General features: G+C 39.6%; 1 protein-coding gene across 2 annotated transcripts; it reads right to left on the reverse strand.

Annotated features, from left to right (window-relative positions):
- Positions 1 to 79: 79 nt before the first annotated feature.
- On the reverse strand, positions 80 to 18731 carry LOC122979165. 2 transcript variants are annotated; one of them, XM_044346402.1, is made up of 8 exons: positions 16252 to 18385; positions 16062 to 16159; positions 15217 to 15548; positions 15041 to 15105; positions 14763 to 14920; positions 5020 to 5535; positions 2819 to 4314; positions 80 to 2037 (listed from the first exon to the last, which is right to left on the reverse strand). In XM_044346402.1, exons 1-8 carry the CDS (start codon positions 17337 to 17339, stop codon positions 1372 to 1374), a joined length of 4419 nt encoding a protein of 1472 aa, XP_044202337.1. In that variant the 5' UTR covers positions 17340 to 18385; the 3' UTR covers positions 80 to 1371. The 2 variants fall into 2 exon arrangements, with proteins under 2 accessions (XP_044202337.1, XP_044202338.1); XM_044346403.1 differs by lacking the exons at positions 16062 to 16159; positions 16252 to 18385 and adding an exon at positions 18402 to 18731.
- Positions 18732 to 19587: the final 856 nt, after the last annotated feature.

The raw sequence follows: 19587 nt of genomic DNA on the forward strand, positions 1-19587 counted from the left end.
TATGAGCACTTTACTGAGCTTAAATATGCTGTATACTGTATATTTGTTCATGTATTTATATTAACCACAGTACACCATATACAAATAATATACTGTGTTTGTACACAGTTTTATTTACAGTACAGTAAGACAAACAGTTATTCTGCATGTATGTGAATATGCAAAGAGTTCAATAACGTCAGTCTAAGATGATACAGGCTTTGTGCTAATAAGCTTCATCCATTATGTTACAGTGTACAATGTGGTGCTGAAAAAGCGTATCATACTTTGTAAATGTTTTAAAAAACATTTTAAGTTTCACTACACATCTAAAATCTTCTTCTGAAATACAGCAGACTTACAGTAACAGAGTAAACAATGCACATTTTGAGATTTTAAATGACAGTTCTATGCAAGTGACCAGTTTTTATATATATATATATATATATATTTAAAATATTAAGTTCAAGTTCTATCACTATTTTACTGACAATTCAAAATGTCTTCTGTAAAATGAAGGAAGAGCAGCATGAAGTGAACTAATATTCAGTCTTTGGATTTTTCTTTCATAATCTACTGATCCATAACAGAAAATAATTCAAAAGCAAAGGCACAGTAGTTTTACACAACACTACCATAGAGGACTTTCTAATCAGGACAGACAATCTACACACTCACAGTCATATAGTTGTTACAAATGAGCATTAAGGAGAGGAATAAAAATTAAGAACAATGTTAATATCTACTGTATGATAGTACTGAAACGAGGTAAGGCACTAGGCGCTACAAGGTTGTTAATACACACTAAAAGTTAAATGTAGATCAGCAGTAGTCCAAACTATATACAGTACATAAACTGAGTTTCCTTGTCTCTGGCTCCCTTCTCTTTAGTCTGAAGGAAGTGAAAAAAAATGTTTGTGAAAAACAAACGCTTCTTTAAATTTACATTTGAACCTTTTAGCTTGTTGCACATATCGGGGCAAATTAGGTCAATTATAGTCGATGAAACTTAAGATGGTTGAAGAGTGTTCCAATTAAATATAGAGACCAACCTCAAATAAAAAAACTTTCCTTCAAATATGTGCTTAGTTTTAAGTTTATTATGACCTCTGTATGTTGTGCGTCTCAACTCAGCATCCTGTTTCAACAGGAAATTGATCAAATTAAGAAGAAAGATGTCTTATGAGGCCTACTGCTCTGTGTATGTGTACATGAATATCCTCATATGTCCAACGTGGGGACATTCCTCATATTTTTAATGGGCAGTTTGATTTAGGGCTTCAGTTTAAGGTATGAATCAGGTTTAAATTTGGATGAGGAAAAGGGTTTAGCATGCAGCTAAAAAGGTTATATTTGGAGCTTGTCAAATAGGAATGAATGTTGTGTGTCAGTTTATGAGACCTTCTCCATCACACTGTTCTTGTCTTCATTCCTAACTGCTGTTTGCCCACCCTCACTGGTGGGCATGTGGTTGTGGTGCAGAAACAGGATTGCGTCCAAACTTTCTGGTGGAATGTTGGCTCTCTTCCTGTATGTGGCTCCTGCTCCTTCCTGCACAAAGTCCTGTGCGGTGTTACCTGCCACCGCCGGGGCAGCCAGGTACGCTCGTGCCACCGTGGACAGCAGAGGGAACTGCACTGCCTTTGTCCTCCACCACTGCAGGGGCTCCACTCCCAGCGAAGCTCCCTTGTCAGCTCTGAAGACAGACATCTCCATGTCCACAGACTCCTCCACGGAGCTCTGCCTGCTCCGAGGGGTTGAGCAGAACAGGTCTCCCAGGAGGAACTCCATACCAGAGAGTCCACCCTGTGAGCCTGGATCTGCAGACTCGCTCTCATCTGCCTCGACTGTGTCGCTCTCATAGTCTTCATCTTCGATCTCTCTGAAGTTGATTGGGCGGGATTCTTTGAGCCGTTTGCTTCTCCTCAAGAAGTCACTATCTGACTCTGGTGACCCAGGGGAGGGGCTCCTCTTGCTCTTACCCTGAGCTCTCCTCCTGTCCTCCTTCACTATCCTGACAGCCTCTTTCTTCAGCCAATCAAAAGTCGCTGTCTGCTCCTTAAAAATAATCAGGACAAAAACAATTGTTCAAATCTTTAGATATAACAATAGATAACTGTGAACATCGACTGGCAAAGGCCTAAGTTATATTCAGGACTTCCTGAATGACAGATCAAGAAGGCAGCCTCAAAGGTTTATGTCATTCGGTCTGTCCTGCCAATGTAACATTCGAGTGCAGAAGCACCAGAAATGGACATAGACAGGAAAACAGTGACTTCCCGTTAAATATAAATCATTAATAATTAACAAACTAGAAATCAGGCAAAAGATACAGGCAGGAAGTTATTAAAACACTACTTTTGAAAAAATGTTTAGTATTAGACTTGCGTGTGTGTGGCTACTCATAGGACAGGATATCAAACCTCGATAATGTTTTGGTACCAATAGGAAAGTGACCCTCACACAAGAGTACCAAAAACTGTCAATCACTACAAGCTGGCATCAAATGCCTGTTCAGTTTCAGTCTAGTTTACTCATTCTTTGACCTGATAGTTCCAAATTTAAATCAACTGTTGCCAAATTTGTACCCTACTTTATTTTTTATTCTTATTTTTATTTATGCTAAAAATTCTTTGTATTTATCTATATTTAAGATCCTGCTTTTGTTTACATCTGTCTGAAATCAGGGACCCATTATTTCAAAATGTACAAATAATTTTAATGGTAAATCTGCCACCATTATCACTGCAAACTGCATATCTGCCATGTGAGAACAAGAAGCTTGACAATAGCAACAGTAACTAAGGGGGGTGGGGCTTTCCCTGTATTTATAACTCACCTTCTCCTCCATGAATCCCAGCCCGTGGAACTGGGGGTCGAGGGAACAGGCCACACACAGAACCCTGTTGACAACAGGGTTGTCGTAACAGCTCGCCAAGCTCCGCCTCATCGTCCTCTTCACCTCCTTCAAGGTGGATGACGAGTCTCCCGGCCGGGATACAAGGTGGCGGGAGAGCAGGCCAGTGAGAATGGGTTTGATGAGGGACAGACGGGGGAAGGCCTCCTTGGCGAGGGTTCGACACGCCACGTCCAGAGGTTTGAGGACCAAACACAGCTCCTCCAGAACCTTCCATTCAGAACGCAAAGGTGCGATGCTTGATGAAGACGTGTTGGAGGTGGAGTTTGCAAGGCAGCTGCCAGATGAACTGGACTCTGAAGCAGTGTCTTCTTTGGACAAGCCCTCGCCTTTTATCTCTTTTATCATATCACAGAAAAGGCTTTTATGTTTGATGAGCGTGTTCAGCAGAGGATACAGCTTATTCCAGGTGGGCCGACTGTGAGCCCACGACTTCAGCTCCGCGTGGTCCTGTTTCGTCATGCCTTGCAACAGGCTCTGGGCGTAGTGCTGATATGAGCCTTTGTTTAGAGCAGGTGGCAGGAACAGGGTTGAAAGAACACCCTGGAATTGGGTGAGGGTCTTGGAGATGACAGGGTGTGACATTACTTCCTCAATGCAACCCTGCACAGCGCTGAAGAAGCATGGGACAGATGGCAGACCTTCACTTGAATGACTCAGTTCTAAGCCATGTGGTTCTTCAGGTGACACTGAATCGTCCCTCTCAAGAAAGGTTGTTGAGTTTGGGTGAGGGACGCTTCCTGAAGCCTCTCCGCCTTTCTCGCTTTTTATTGGTCCCAGTCTCATCTTGTTCCTTCCCTCCCCTCCCAGCAAGACCAGATTGGGCTGGGAGATTCCCCACTCCTGGGCCATAACTTTCACTTGGGCCTCCACTGCTCGAAGGCTGTAGTCTTTCACCCCACTTTCTGTCGGCCTTTGGGTTGCCAAGGCAAGGTTCTGAAAACTAAAGTTAGAGTCTATGTAATGCGCCCAGAGGGTGAGGTACCTCTCAGTACTGCCCTGCCAGTTATGGAACCAAACATCCACACTTAACGTGACAAAGTGAGGAACCTCTCTCCGACAGCTGGGAGGTCGTCCACGTCTCCTGGGCTCATACTCAATGGGAACAGTGTAGTCAGATATCTCCTCGTTTTCTCCAATCCCAGTTTTCCTCCTCAGCAGCTGAGCCAAGCTCGTCTTGCCTTTGGTGTGTTGTTCTTTTAGGAGGTTCTCCAGCTGGCAAGGCGACGGCAGCTCCTTGTAGGAGGGCAGCAGGGTGTGGATCAGTTGTTTGAAGCCTTCTCCTTCTACCAGAGCCGGGGGCTGGAGATCCATGATGAGAAAGTTGGTGATGGCATCGGTCACTTGAGCAGAAAGTACCAGTGGGAATGTACTGACCAGACCGCTGTTCACCATCACCGGCTGTGAGCGTTGTTGACCTGAGAAAAAGTACAAATCCTCAATGACAAATGAGCTTTGGCAACACATTTTTACAACTGGTCAAGCTGTGGTTGAAATTTGTACTAAATTAGATTCCAGTTAATGAAGTAAACCTGTACATACAGAATATTAGTGTTAACAAAAAATACCTGTTTTTGACTCACATGTTGTTCAGGAATTCTTCACAGTACCACAAGAACTTCAGATAGTTGAGAGGAAATACAATTTGTATCTTATTTTTGTAGTTTTGGCCGTTCATTTTTACCTAAACTGTCTGTTGTAAATATACATCACAGTTTACAGACTGGCTTCCTGGTTCAGCTATGACACACCATATTTAGTCTAGTTGAGTGCACAGTTTTCCAGTGCAATCAGGGATTATTAACAACATTTTGGGTGTTTTCAGTTTTGGATTTACCACCAAATAAAGTGGTTTAGTTGATGTGACACCACTGTTTGCTTGTTTACAACCTGTATGTATTGTGCTCAGGTTTTTTCCCCATTGGACTTGCTGTAGCAATGTTGCATTCACAGATCTCAGCAGTTACTCTGGTGAATACATTATCATAACTGACAGAAATGATGGGGAAATATATGAAAATAAGGTTCAAGGTGAAATAAAGCAGAACTTTCCCTAATCAACTTTGATATTTTTTTTGTTATTTATTGTGCATCACAAACAGGCAGTAAAGAGCAATAGTCACCTATTGTCAGAAGACTGCGTTCCTTGTTGATGTCACGTGGTCTGATGTGGTGCTTGCTGGTCAGATGGTTTTGGATATCTGCTGCTCCTCCGCCACAGCCCACACGCTCCCCACACAGCTTACACACCACCATGCTCCGGTCCAATGGCCGCCCGGTGGGGTCCGGCTCAAACCCAAAGAAGTACCAGGGACTGTTGTGTGTGGCGTTCGGGTTACTCAGCAGTTTCTCAGTTCCAGGCATAAAATCATACTTTTCCAACTGATGCAAGCCAGGTGAAGGGAAAGAGATGAGGGGGGAGGATGTGAGGGCAGAGGCAGAAATTGCCCCTGAATCACTAACTGCGTCCGGGTTTGACATGGTGGTCACGTCATTGATGACAGGCATGGGGCTCTGTGATTGGCTGTGGTCTGACCAAAGGGAGGAGCTGCTGGGCTCTGGGAGGGTGACCAACTGGATGTCCTGCAGGAGCCGCAGAACCGTCTCCTTGTCTCCAACTTCACATTTCACATTCTCACCTATATCCCCCACCAAAAACAGATGCACAGGATATTGGCTTATTTTAGCAGGCTAATGAAGCAGTTTTAAAAAACTTTATCATACAAGTCCTCATTAAATTTATAGTCTAAATGAAATTAAATTGCATCTTCTTTTCACTACAGAATATGTATCTGCCCTATAAATCCAAAGTCTTGTGTTCTCCTTCAAGAAAAGAAAAAAAAAACAAAAAAGGACAAATTTGTATTTTTTGGTTTAATATCTTTGCATTGACTGTGCTGTCACATAAATAAACAGTCAGACAGCAGCCTGCAGCACAACACAAGAGCAACACACACTGAACAATGACCCACATTAGCTTTTCTGCAAAAGTCTCCTTCTTATCCAACTTACACACATGAACACACATCTTGTTCTGCAGCTTGTTTAACAAGCCAATAAACAAACATTGACCAGGGAAAAGTACACCACTAATGTAGTTAGCAGGCTAGATAGCTAATGAGCACATTAATCAGCATATAAACATACCTGCTGATATCACTTCTGTCTGTTTAGGTGCTGCTGTGGTCCTTATTCTTTAATAACAACACAGAGTCTGACCAGAACATAATGTGTCTTCCTTTGTGATGATGGATACTGTTGGCCAGCTATGGATTAACTTTAGCTACATTAAAAGGTGTGTATTTGAACTTTTTCTAACACTGTCATATTTGTATTTTTTTTAGATTTGTATTGGTGTAAATTAGGGCTGGGCCACATAGCTGAAAAAATTATCACAAAAAATGTTTCATTTCAATCAATATTGATAATTGATCATTTTTAATGACCTATTTTTAATAAAGACCAGGAGAAAAAAGGTTGAATTTAACGACTTTATTTATCAACGTACACAGGTAATAATTTTAATGTTAACACAACAATGAAAACCACACAGAAATAAATACATTTACACAAATAAATACAAATAAATAAATATACAGGAATGATCTCACCTTGGTACCGTTTGGATGTTTGGTCACACAGTATTGTTGCTGAATATCTCTGCATCGTGGACTGTCTGTGGGCTGTTTCTACAGATGCAGCAGATGTGGGTCGTGACTGACGACATGTTGTGTTCTCCAAAGGGTGGAAGCGGCTAAGGTGATAAAACAAGTTTGTTGTATTCCCGCTCTTGGTCGGGATAGTTTTCCTGCACAGTTTACACACAGCGGTGTTTTGACATCGGTCAGACTTCAAAAATCCAAAAAACTGCCATACTGGTGAGCTGACCCTTCTCTTTTTATCAACTATCTCCTCACCGTCTGCACTCATTTCTCACTCCACGCTGTTTCTGTTGTTGCCTGTGTTCGCATACTTTTTTTTAAATACAAAACTTTATTCAGCAAACAAAAAAAGTACATATTACGTCAGGCCCAAACAAGTAACACTATACAGGAGAGCTGATAACAACAAAAAATAGTATATAAAAAATAAGAGATGAAACAAATCAATGTTATGAGAGACAAATAAATATTCTAAATAAGATGAAAATTAAATAATAATATTTATAATAATGATAAAAACATAAATACAAATCTTACAATAAATAAGAACAGACATTAGAAAAGAGCAATTAATTTGACTTCAGGGGTTTAATCAGTACGTTTCTGTAATATTCTAAGAACCTGTTGTTTGTTTTATTGTTTGTAAGAGCAAGAGAGTTAAAGCCATTAAAAAAAAGGTAAAAAGGGTTGTGAACCTAAAAACTTCTGTTTATTAATAAAGAATTTTTCCAATAAAATAAAAAAAAATAACAACATAGTTTAGAGATTTGTTACTCATATTGTCAGAGTAACAAATTATATCTTTAACAGTAAAACACTGAGTAACATTAGCGAGAATTTACATCAGACCAACATGTCATTGTTATTTTATACTGAAAGAATAAATGGATAGCTGTTTCATCACCATGTCCACAAAAAGAACAAGAGTTATCTACATCCACATATCTGGAAATTATAAGCCCCTTTCACACATGCAGTCTATCCCTGAAATGTTCAGGAATATTTCCTGCATGGGGTCATGTGTGAATGGGAGCAGGGATCAATATTCAGGGAAATCTGTACCGCCAATTTCCCACCTCAAGACCTCGTAACATTTCTGGGAAAATACCATTACAGCTGAGTTGTGAATGGAAGCAGTAACATTGCAGGGACAAGCATGTAAAGGGTTGCATCTGTCTGAGGGAAGATTTTTTCACATGAAGTGAGCGAACCAATCACAAGACTTGACGTATGGGTGACGTACTGTGAGTTGGGTGGTGCTTGGTTTTGGCACGTCAGTTTACAACATGGCGGCCATGTCACAAAAGTTCTCATATTACAGCTAAACAGTACACAAAAATATACTTCTGGAAACATTTGAGGCAAGAAATAGGCAATACAGTAACATAAGCTTGACCCTTTCACCCTCTTCTTCTGTTAGGTTTTATGGCGGTTGGCATTCATAAGTGTTGCAATACTTCAATCTGCTGGATTGTCCCTTGCCACATCTATTCCGGCATTGCCATGGCATGTGTGAAAAGGCGCAAGACGGAAATGTTCCTGAATGTAGCCGCATGTGTGAATAGTGGAAATCACTTGTGGTGCCTGAAAGGTTATTCCAGTAATTTACCAGAAACTATGTGTGAAAGAGGCTATAGAATTCACTAGATAGGTTTTATGTAAAAATTTTAAATTAACTTCTTTGACTTAGTTAGGAATACAAAATGTATTAGGTAAAAGTCATGTTTTTTCCAGTTCATTTCTTCCAAATGTGAGTTCCAATAAAATTTTCCTCTCAGGGTGATTTTGTTTTTACTTTGAAAAAATTGATGAATATGTTTATTATTACATTTCTTGTCATATATGTTGATACTGTTCAAAAGCAGATGGAGCATCTGGGGTATTTCTTCCACCAAAACAGAGGTGACTCTTAATAAGATGGATTAATCCAGAAGGTATGGCTTTGATTACAGAGTTGTATTCTTTAAAAGGAATTGGAAAGTTGTGTCTAGTTATAAAAAGCTCACAGGACAGTATAAGACCATGTTCATCAAAAATAGACAAAATGTTGACGATATTTCTTTGGAACCGCTTGGGATAAAAAAAGAGATTTATTCCTAATAGTTACATTATCATTATTCAATAAGAATGTTTTATGAGGACAAAAATTGTGGCTGAAGTTTAACTTCGAGACAAGAAGGGATTGCTGTTGAGACAAGTCTGTTAGGTGAGTAATTACATGTCAATACAAAGGAGAGACCACCAATTTTATCAAAAATATGACTGGGGATGAAGAACCACAAAGAATTTGAGTTTGCCAGGCATCTTTTTAGCCAATTGATTTGTGTGTTTGTACGGTATCAATGAAATTTAAAACTTCAAGACCTCCCTCTGCACACCTGTTAGAAAGTACTGCCTTTTTAAGTTTGTGAGTTTTATTTTTACAAACGAAGTCAATGAATAACTTGTTGATTTCATTAGCTGTGTGGTCATTAACAAAAAGAGAAAGGGAAGGATAAACAAAGTGAGAAAGGCCCTCAGCCTTGGATAAAAGAACCCTGCTGTATAAAGTCTCTATGAAGCCAGAAGTTAAAGACATTCTTGGTTTTCTTAATCTGTCCAGTAAAGTTCAGTGTCTGTCTGGCTACAAGGTTTTTAATTATATAAATGCCTAAATACTTAACTGTGTTCTTTACAGGAACATTTTCTATTAATGTATCTTCACAATCATGTATGGGCAATAACTCACATTAATACACAATAACCTGAAGCAAGAGAAAACTGTCCAATGAGATCAACAGCTTTCAGCAACTGATCTTTACCTTTTAAGAAAACAGTTGTGTCATCAGCTAGTTGCTTTATTAAATATAGAGATGCCTTTAAAATCTGGATCATGTACAATATTTAGTGATAATATTTCAACACCTAAAATAAATGAAAAGGGTGATATAGGACAACGTTGTCTGACACCATGTTTTATATCAAATATATGGGAGGCGTTGAAGTGAATAACCTAATAACCATGGAGCTATTGATTCCTTTATAAAACATATCAATAGTATCTATAAAAGTTTTTCCAAAACCAAACAATTAAGGACATACTATAAGAAACTTATGTTCAATAGTCTTGAAGGCTTTGTAAAAGTCTAAAAAATGAATAAAAGCTTTTGAATGTACTGAGTCTGCATAGTCCAATAAATCTAAGATAAGTCTGATATTATTGATAATATGTCGGCCTTTAATAAAACCTGACTGTGTTTCAGCGACAGCATGATTAAATCCTGTCTTTAGTCTGTTCACACAAGCCATGGCCAAAAATGATAATCGTTAGATTATAATAGTAAGAAGAGTAATAGGCTGCTAATTATCTATTAACTAAGTGTCTTTATCCGGTTTTGGGATAAGGGAAATAATCCCTTCTCACAGCTGTGATCATCTCTCTCTGATCGATACGTTCTCTGTACATACAAAGTAAAGAGTTTTGAATCAGGTCCCAAAAATGAATATAAAATCCAACTGACAGATCATCAATACGTGACAATTTTCCTTTTTTCATTGAGAAAAGAGCTTTTTTTAATTTCTCTTATTGTCAGATCAGAATCGTATTTTAAGGTCCATCAATAGCAGAAAAATGTTTTCTTATCTTACTGATAAAACTTTCACAGGAACAGTCATTGAATTCAGACATATAAATTACCATAAACGGAAGAGACAAAGTTGGAAATTCATTTTGGGTCTTTACACTGAGTTCTAGTGTAGCTAGTTTGTTTCCCTGTCCTCTAGCCATTTGGCTCTAGATCCTGTAAATACACAATTGGCCAAATTCAAATAAGTTTGATGTATTTTTAGTTGTAAGCCACCTAACTTTCAAATAATTTGCTCATGATCTGACAAAGGAGCAAAAGAATGAGAGACATCTTTAACAAGATGAAGAACAGATGATGAGATCAAAGAAAGGTAAATCCTGGATCTAGAGGATCAGTTCCTATTAGACCAAGTAAAATCTTGTATTTCAGGATTTAAAGAGCACTGTGTATCAGTCAGAGAGTGATCAGAACATAGTTTTAAAATAAGATTATTTCTTTGAAAACCCTGACAAAGTTTTGGAGGAAACCTATCCATCGCATCATCAACACATTCATTAAAGTCACCACATAAAATTAAATAAGAGTCTGAATATTTATATAAGAGCTCATTTAATTCAGAATTAATCCAGATTATCTGGCAAAAAAGCACCTTATTGGAGGAATGAGAATTGTGACCATAAATATTACAAACAATGAAAACTGAAGTATCCTGCTTAAGTGTGATTGCAATCCATCTGCCATCGTTTGAAGGAACCACCTCTACAATATCTTCTTTAAATCTATGCAGGAAGATTGAGACTCCAGCAGAGTGGTTGGTAGCATGAAGAAGTATTAAGGTTAGCCTCACTTCTTTTACAAAATACAAAAGGTGGCTTTCCTCTTCATTGCATTGTGTATCCCCCTGACATTCAATGAAATAACAGAGAATTTAACTTAAAATCCGTCAAAGAAATTACAGACAAAAAAATGAAAAAATAAATAAATAATTACAAGCTCTCAAGTAAACAGGTAACAAGAACTTTAAGGTGTGTTTTAGTCTCCTTTGAAAGAGCCAGTGATAGACAAGCAGTGAGATATGGTGAACAAATACAGTGACTGAAGAGAAATACAGTATATGGTACCATATAATCATTTAACTTGGTATTGATAAAACAACAAAATAACTTCAGGGCAAACCTTAACATAACAGTTTGTATGTAACTGATGCCTTTTTCAATTCAGTTATTTAATCAAAATTATACACTTGTGAAGCTCAGTTATTATTCAACTTTGAAATAACACCCATGGTTAAGTAAAGTTGCAATACAAGTTATGAAAAACCAAACAATTAGAGAACATATTATTCATATTGGTCGCTACATTATTGGTAGGACTGTTCATTTAATTTGTCTTTGGAAAAGAATTATAGACAATATAACATAACTCAGCTTTCTTCACTGAGTGTTTCTTGGCGTGGAGGATGGCCCATTATGTAGCCAACCATAGTCGATGTTCGATGTATTCAGTAGATGCACTTGAATTAACTCTCCAGTCGAGACAGTGGTGGGAATTGCTCAGCAGAGTTATTAAAATGTGAGCATCTCAATCCATCAGATGTGCGAACCTAAAAGAATTAATTGATGTCCAAGTGATCCATTTTTTTCCATCCATCATAGCAAAAAGGGCCAAGGAAGGAAGCTTTTTTCCCTTCTTCTCGTGCTTTTTTCACAAGTGGCCAGAGCTTCTCTCTTGCAACTCTATTCTCTGGAGACAGTGCCTCAGTGAGCCGCAGTTTGTTATCCAGCAGAAAGTTGCTCCTTTGGTCCTCTTCCAAACAGCATCACAGAGACGGTGGAGTGCAAACAAGATGATAATAGATCTGTGGGATCCATCCTTTCTCCAGATATTCATGAAGCCCGGAAGCAACGTTTCCAACAACATAAATCACCACTTTTCTCACATCTTCATCTGCCTCCTCTTTCAATCCATATCATTTCAAAGCCCATCTCCAACCTTAGCGTTTGCATTCAGCAACTCCTGCCCTCAAGATTCAGGTTTTCTTTTTTCAGATCTTCAATCTCTAACTCTGTGTGCTTCAGAATTTCTTTATATCAATTAACATCCACAACAAGATGTTCTTTTTACTTTTATAGGACAGTTTCTCAATTGTTAAAAGTTGCATCTGTTGTCATTTCAATCACTGAAATCTTGTGGAACATCTTGTCATGTTTGTTGGAAAATTCCTGGATTGCTGCCAAGATGTCTGAGTTGCTATTACTACTGTCACTGCTATTGTTACATTCACGCTTCTTCTTTTTGGTGACACATTTCAAGGGAGAGTCGGTGGTTGGGGCAGAAAAGATGTTGATTGTGCTATCTGGAGTAGCTTCAAATACCATCCTGGTATCTGGTACATTTGGATCCATGGAGGTTTCACTGTCACTCACGTTAGCTTTAGCATTCATTGGTTGTTGATTTTTCCCTCTGTTGGTGTCTGTAGGCATGTTAGCTAGTTTTGATTCAAACTTTACTGTTTTTCAAAATATTTTCTTATATCCACTGAGAACCATGCCCTGTTCTCATTATAAAGACACTTTGTCACTTAAAATCTAAATATCAGGTTGTCATATCACAAAACCTCAAGTTTGTCTGATGGAGAAGTTTGCATCCATCTCGTTAGACCACCGCCATCTTCTAATGTACTATTCATATGAAGTATGACGTCAAATTGAGGATGTAGTGTGTTCCAACCGCATAGTATGTGGATTTTGTGTACACAAGAAATGCCTGGATGTACGCAGCATGAACATGGATGTATTAAAAGATCCACTGGCGTGAGCTTACTGGACATACTCAACTACCCCAAAATGCACTGCATCTCTTTAGACTGCACAATGGCAGACTGTGATACAGTCATGTGACTGTCTTGCTTGAGTATACATCAGTGTGAACAGTGTGCTGGGGTACATCCTAATTCTATTAAATTGCATCCAAGTTTCCCTCACTTGTGTCTTTTCCTCTTTTCTTAGTCCCTCCCACCGAGGATGCATGGAGAGACACAAGGAAACCATGCGAGGAGAGAGGAAACGAGGAAATATGTGTTTAGAGAAATTGAGACCACCTTTCCTCTTAAGCGTCATAGGAAGCGACGTCTGTTTCTCATGACGGCAGCAGCTGAGACTCTCCCTGACTTTAATTTATCCATAATAAAAGTTAATGGGGGTAATAACAGATCACAAAAAGAAAAATCTTTCTAATTAATGAAGAAAGTTGTTTACAGTTCTTTTGTTGATCAGACGAACAATTAACAGATTTTCACTAGACGGTGAATCAGAAAACAAATAACATGTAGGGAGTGATACACTTGAGTTTAGACTGTAATCTCTCTCCACTCAGTGATGTTGTGATGTATCAGATCAGTCTGATCAGCTTCAGTGTCCAATCAGTAACTGAAATCCAACAAGGGGGCATGTCGGACGGTAAAAACTTGCATCACAATTTCCATTTTCACTGAAATTTTTTTTTTTAAATCATGATGATTTGACATTTGTTGGGATCTGTACCAAAGAAACATATTTTCTTAGATCTGAACAAGATTTGTAGGCCAGGGCATCTCTTCAGCACTACAGTACTTCGTTTATAACAGTGTTTCAGCTTCTGCCATTTGGATATTGCACTTGGCCATATTACCATTTAGATAATATTCTGATTAATTGTTCAGCCCCACTTGGGATGTACCCCTGGTAATGGCATACTTAATCGTTCAATATTGTGGCAGTATGCAGTACATATCGAACAACACACCTGTTAAATGATTGCTGTTTGCGTGTCACTCATAGCACGCTCCATTATAAAGGGATGTGATAGGCTGTTTATGAGCCAGGGAGGGAGCACGCATGCAACTGAACTTAGTGTATTCGTTATGTGCTTTCATGGAGGTTTGCATTTAATGCATTAAAGTGAAACTATCAAACAATTTTCTTACTTCTATTGACAAATTGTCCATCACTGGTATATATTGCTATCGTTTTATTGCCCAGACTTAGTGTAAGTTATATGATTATGTGTATTTGTGTTTGAAAACTTGCTTGATCAAATTGCCCCTTGAGGGACGAATATTATCAAATGGCCTGTAACCTGATGATTTTTTTACCACTTGGGGGAAGCAGAAACAAGTTGTGAACACAAACTTGTTAAAAAACAGTTGTCTATTTACACATCCAGCAGTTATGGAGCAACATTGTCATTCATTTGGATTGACTCTCCTTTAGCTCTGAGCTAACTGTGTCTGTTTGCCGTTTAGTGCTGAGCAGTTAGTGCAAAGTAGGTTTTTAGAGCTTTTTCTCTGAAAACAGCTGCCTGCTGCAGCCGAAAACAACACTGTGAAAGTGAAGCACAACAGTTGAGGGCCGAACCGCTAAACAATGAGCTGAAACTCACTATAAAGCTCCATATCATTGAGAGGAGCTGCAGAGTCAGGTGATAATTCTCTATAGGTTCATCACTACAAGCGACACCTCTGGCATTACACACACTGTAATTTCATACATTGTTGTTATAAAAAATATTGATTACAGCCACTTTAAATTAACAAAGTGAATAACCAAAATGGATCTGGTAGCCTGCATCTACAATATCAGTAACTAGAACAGAACTCACCCATCCCGAGGCCCAGCAGGGTGGCATAATCCTTGCCAATCCAGACCCTGAGCTCAGCTCCCTCTGTGATGGGCTGGGAGACCCTGTAGTAGATGTGACGGTAAAACTGGAAAACGACCAGGTTGTGTTCCTCCTCACTGCTGGTGTATGTTACATATCTGAAACAGAGAGCAAACACATACAGTGTGTAACTGTGACCAACAAAGTAAAAGCATTCACTCAATGTCAGAGTGCATTATAAAAGATATGACGTGAAAGGGACGGTAAGATGTGCCCACCTCATCCAGTTAGATTTGTTTTCATCAGAAGCATCAACGTACACAAAAGCAGCATCATCCCTGATCTGGAGATAAGAACAAAGCAACACATTTTTCACAATTACTTGATTTTAAACTGCGTCTATATTTAAAATATTATCTACACAGTATTACTCTGTAAAGATTTGACTACTCACAGCCCAGGCATATTTGAGGTTGGTGGGCATTTGTGCTCTGCACACTTCTCCTACATAAGGCCCAAACATAACGCCCTGCTGAAGGTGACACTTGGCGTACACCTTCATCTCTCCCATCTGCTCCTCACCAGAAGATCCAGGACCAGATATTCCAGACCCAGCAATCCCACACAGGCACAGACAGGAAGGCAAGGACAGCACCGCTCGGGTGGGGCCACCATGGAGCCACGGCTCACCAGGCGGCAGCACAGCATCTGGGACGTAGTTCTGGTTTGAAGCAGTCTGAAGAAACGGAACATCCTCAAAAAATTCTTCATGGTTTAAATCCAAACCTGTAAAATAAAGAATAGTCGAATGTGAAAATAAGGTGAGATATTATTACTGAAAGTCCAGAGAAGGACTTCATCATCAATGTTTAATGTTGCTTTTCTTGTTTTGGGTAACAAAATAAAGATGACGGCATGAAGCAGCACAAGAAATTGAGCATTACAGAGACAAGACGTTCTGAGGATGTCACAGCATAATGTGAGTGACAGATTACATTATAGTAACAAAATATAGTAATATAGTAACATTTTACACATCAGTTATTTACAGCAAAGACAGAAGCTTTGAGTTTGTTTTGATCATTTTATTTTGTTCCTCCGCCAAGAATAATCAGTTTGTCTTTAGTATCTTTCAGCATCCATTTTCATGTCGGTTCACTCTGAGTTTCTGCAGACATTTATCTATATAAATCACTTAGACTGTAATGACTAAAATAATGAATCCATTGCAGCACTTGTGCAAATTGTGTGCGCTTGAGTGAACTTCAGTTAGGGGTGCCCACTTGTCTGGTGGCAGACCTGCTGGGCCAGCTGAATCGCTCTCTGGCAATGTCTCGCTCCACTGCTTACTACTCGCGAGGGATGGCGTCTGGTGACTTCTAAAGGAGCTTTCAGACCTGTTATAAAGATGACATTTTTATGCAATTTTACCAGCTTTAATGGAATACAAGCAAAATAAGATGGCAACATGTCAATAAACATATCTTACCTGTGGACGCTTACAGGCCTAATGTCTCTCCTGTCCAGTCCTGCGTCACACAGCTGGTGAAAGGGTGTGCTTCTGATGCAGTGATTGGTATAGATGACTGATGTGCCGGCTTCTTTACACATGCGAGCCAGCATTGAGCCCAGATAATTGACTCCTAGGGGGACGTGGCTGTACCACATTTCATTTATTGGCTCCTTTTTAGGCTGCAAGTAAAGGGCGGTTGCGTTGGATGGGAGCTTGCTGAGGTACTTTAAAAGAGAAGTGATGGGACAGAATTCACTCCCTTGCTTCTCAACCATAGAACATCGGTCCTTCTCGTTCTGAAACTTTGTCTCATCCCCAAAGGATAAAGTGCAGTATCTCAGTCCTCTCTTGTCTTTTCTGATTACAAATGAATCTGGCCTCAGATTCCTGTTGGCCTGCTTGCCTCTGCGGCCAAAATACACCTGTACATCGAACCAGACCTTGTTCAGAAGTCCCCTTGGAGTGCTGGTGTCCATGGCACGTGAGTGTCTGAGGATGCGGATATCATCAGCTGACAGTGCTTGGTGGTGTGATGTTATGTCTCGACCCGACCTCCTAATTCTCTTGAGCATTCCCATAAATACCTTGTTGGCTGAGGTGAACTCTGCATCTCTCATCAAGCACACAGGCTGGCTGACAGGATGCTCTTTGAAGTAACGGTTAATTCCAGCTCTCAGTGCAATGTAACTAGCAATCCCATACAGCTCACCTTTGCTGTTGCGCACTGATCCATAAAAGTGTCTCAGCAACCCGTTTAGCTCAGTCTTCTCCACTGTCATCAGGTCCACCTGGAGCCCCTGGGACTCCAGCCAGCCAACGAAGCAGTTCACGGCCCATGTTGTCTGTTTCTTTGTAACCTTACTGATTTCATTCCTGCTGTCCTCAAGTTCATCCAGCTCCAAGTCTGACACCATTGCGTGTCTGGAAATGTCAGAGATATTGATCTCAAACTCTTCCTCTTCTTGTGACTCATCTTCTTCTTTCAGAATGACCTTCTCTTTAGTTGTCATATCAGGTCCAAACAATTGAAAATGTTCCCGGGAAGCGCTCTGGTCTGCATTCATACTGACAGCTGTTGTTTCTTTGTAATAAATGTAAAGGTGCTAGGATTTGCCCAAGTGAACACAGCGGAGTGATACCGCTACAGTAGTCAGGTTCCGGTGCTATACGCGTATTATACCACAGTCATTATCGGCTTGTATTGAAGAGACAGGTCAGCCTGTTAAAAAAGGGATTTTAAATCGCTAAAGATGGCGGCTCTGACGGGCCAATAAGATCTCTTATTTACGATACATCATTGCACCGGGACAGTAGAAGCATCTCCCGTAACAAATGCTATTTTAATAACATAAATGTCCCCTAATGTTACCGTCAGCTCCTTACACCAGACTGCATGAATGATGTTTAACTGATGCCATGGCAACCGCAGGGGTATGAGACTGCCGTAAACCTTACTTCTAGCGCTTGTCGTGGACTCCTCTCATGCGCATGCGTACAAGCATCTCTAAGTGGTTATAACAAGATATTTGTAGCGTTGTTATGTGCAAAAATCCACACTAGACGTTGTATTGTGTACAATACATCATTGCTCCTAAATGTGAAATGTAAATTACATTACGTGTGAACGAATTTGACATTAGACAACTAAGAAAAAGACGCATTTTTACTGTTAATACTTGCCGGCTGATGTTACTTCAATGACGAATAAGTGTGATACTAATTATCTCTATGAACTTGATATCACAATGTATGGTTGGAATACATGTGGCATAAGTTACACATTCATATAACACTGTAAATAAACTGTGTGCCAACATGAAATATTCTTCAAAGTATGACAACTTACCATACCATGTGGTCTTGTAAAGTATGTTATAAAATAGCAAAGAGTGCGCATCTACTATAACAGCATCAAGCTCTGGGATTATTTTGCACCTTTGACTGCTTCCCATTTAAATGTAACTTTATAAAAACCCATAGCAGTGTCTCACTGCAACTGCATGTTGCCAGTTCTAGGGGAATGGATGCATGCAGTGGTGGCAATGGTGGTCAATGCAACAAGACTCAAGGCACACTTTAGATACAAAATACTTGCAGTGAAAGCACTGAATTTGATGGCAAATCACCTTGAGCCTCAAACAAAGCTCCAGGGGTCGTGGAGGAAGCGGTCTCGAAAAAATCAGCACGGTGTCGACGTCTCAGATGACTTCTTAAATTCGTGGTGTTTCCACCTTTTGCAAGCACAATTTTTCGGCACAAACGACAAATGGCCTCGCCAGAGTTCAGTGGTTGTCCCTTTTCATCCGCTTTCAGGCCGAAATACATCCACACGATAGACTTGCTTCTCGGTTTACTGACGAGATCCATGTTTGTGTGGCCCTTTTTGTGCCTTTCTGCAGGCTGGCTGTCCGCGGGCAGCAGCCTTCCTGCAAGACTTGGGATGCATAGAGAGGACACCGCGTGGAAAATAACACAGATCTCTATGATGCAGAGTTTTTTATATGTACCACGGTGAAATGTTGATGATGAGAACGTGCTGTGTGGAAAAAACATGAGACACATATTACCGTCATGATCAGCGCAGAAGTTTCAACTTTATGCTTTTAGGATAGCAAAATGTTCACGTTTTGTATTCCAAATCGTTTCATATGCCAATGCTTAAGTTGTGACAAAAAGTACAACGACGCTCAATGGCTTTCATTATTAAACACATTGGACTATAGGTATTTAAATTTGTGTGCACCTTCTATCCGTTCTGTTTCTATGCAGACTACGTCTTTATATGTGGACCAACGACAACACGCTGCGACCGGCAGGGTTGCCAGGTCCTGATGTCAATAGATCAACCTACACAAGCTTCCAGCCCAAATATTATTCAAATTCCGCTCAAATGTCTGTAAGACACTAAGATTTATTATATATCAGTATTTTTGCTCTTAATTCAATTGTTATTTTATATTCTTGACAATCTGGAGAGATTTGGGTTATATGGATGTTTCATTTAATGTATTGTAAGATTTATTGGCATTATTATATTGTGTCATTTTGTATTTTTCCAATCTTTCCAATCCTTTTTTCTGACTTGTGACGCGTATGCTTTGGGTTAGTTCGAGGTGCTCATCAATCAAACTAATAGTACTCTGGCTTCATGATTGAGGCAGCTCCAGTGTATATATTTGGCAGTGTTGTGATACTGCCCATATACCTGATGAAGGTCAGACGGACAGAAACGTGATTTAATAAATATTCCAGCAGTAAGTGAGCCAGTGTGCAGGAGTTCTTCTCATTATTTTCAAGTTGCACTTACCTCCG

Source organism: Thunnus albacares, chromosome 3, assembly GCF_914725855.1.
Source record: "Thunnus albacares chromosome 3, fThuAlb1.1, whole genome shotgun sequence".
NCBI classification, from domain to species: Eukaryota; Metazoa; Chordata; class Actinopteri; order Scombriformes; family Scombridae; genus Thunnus; species Thunnus albacares.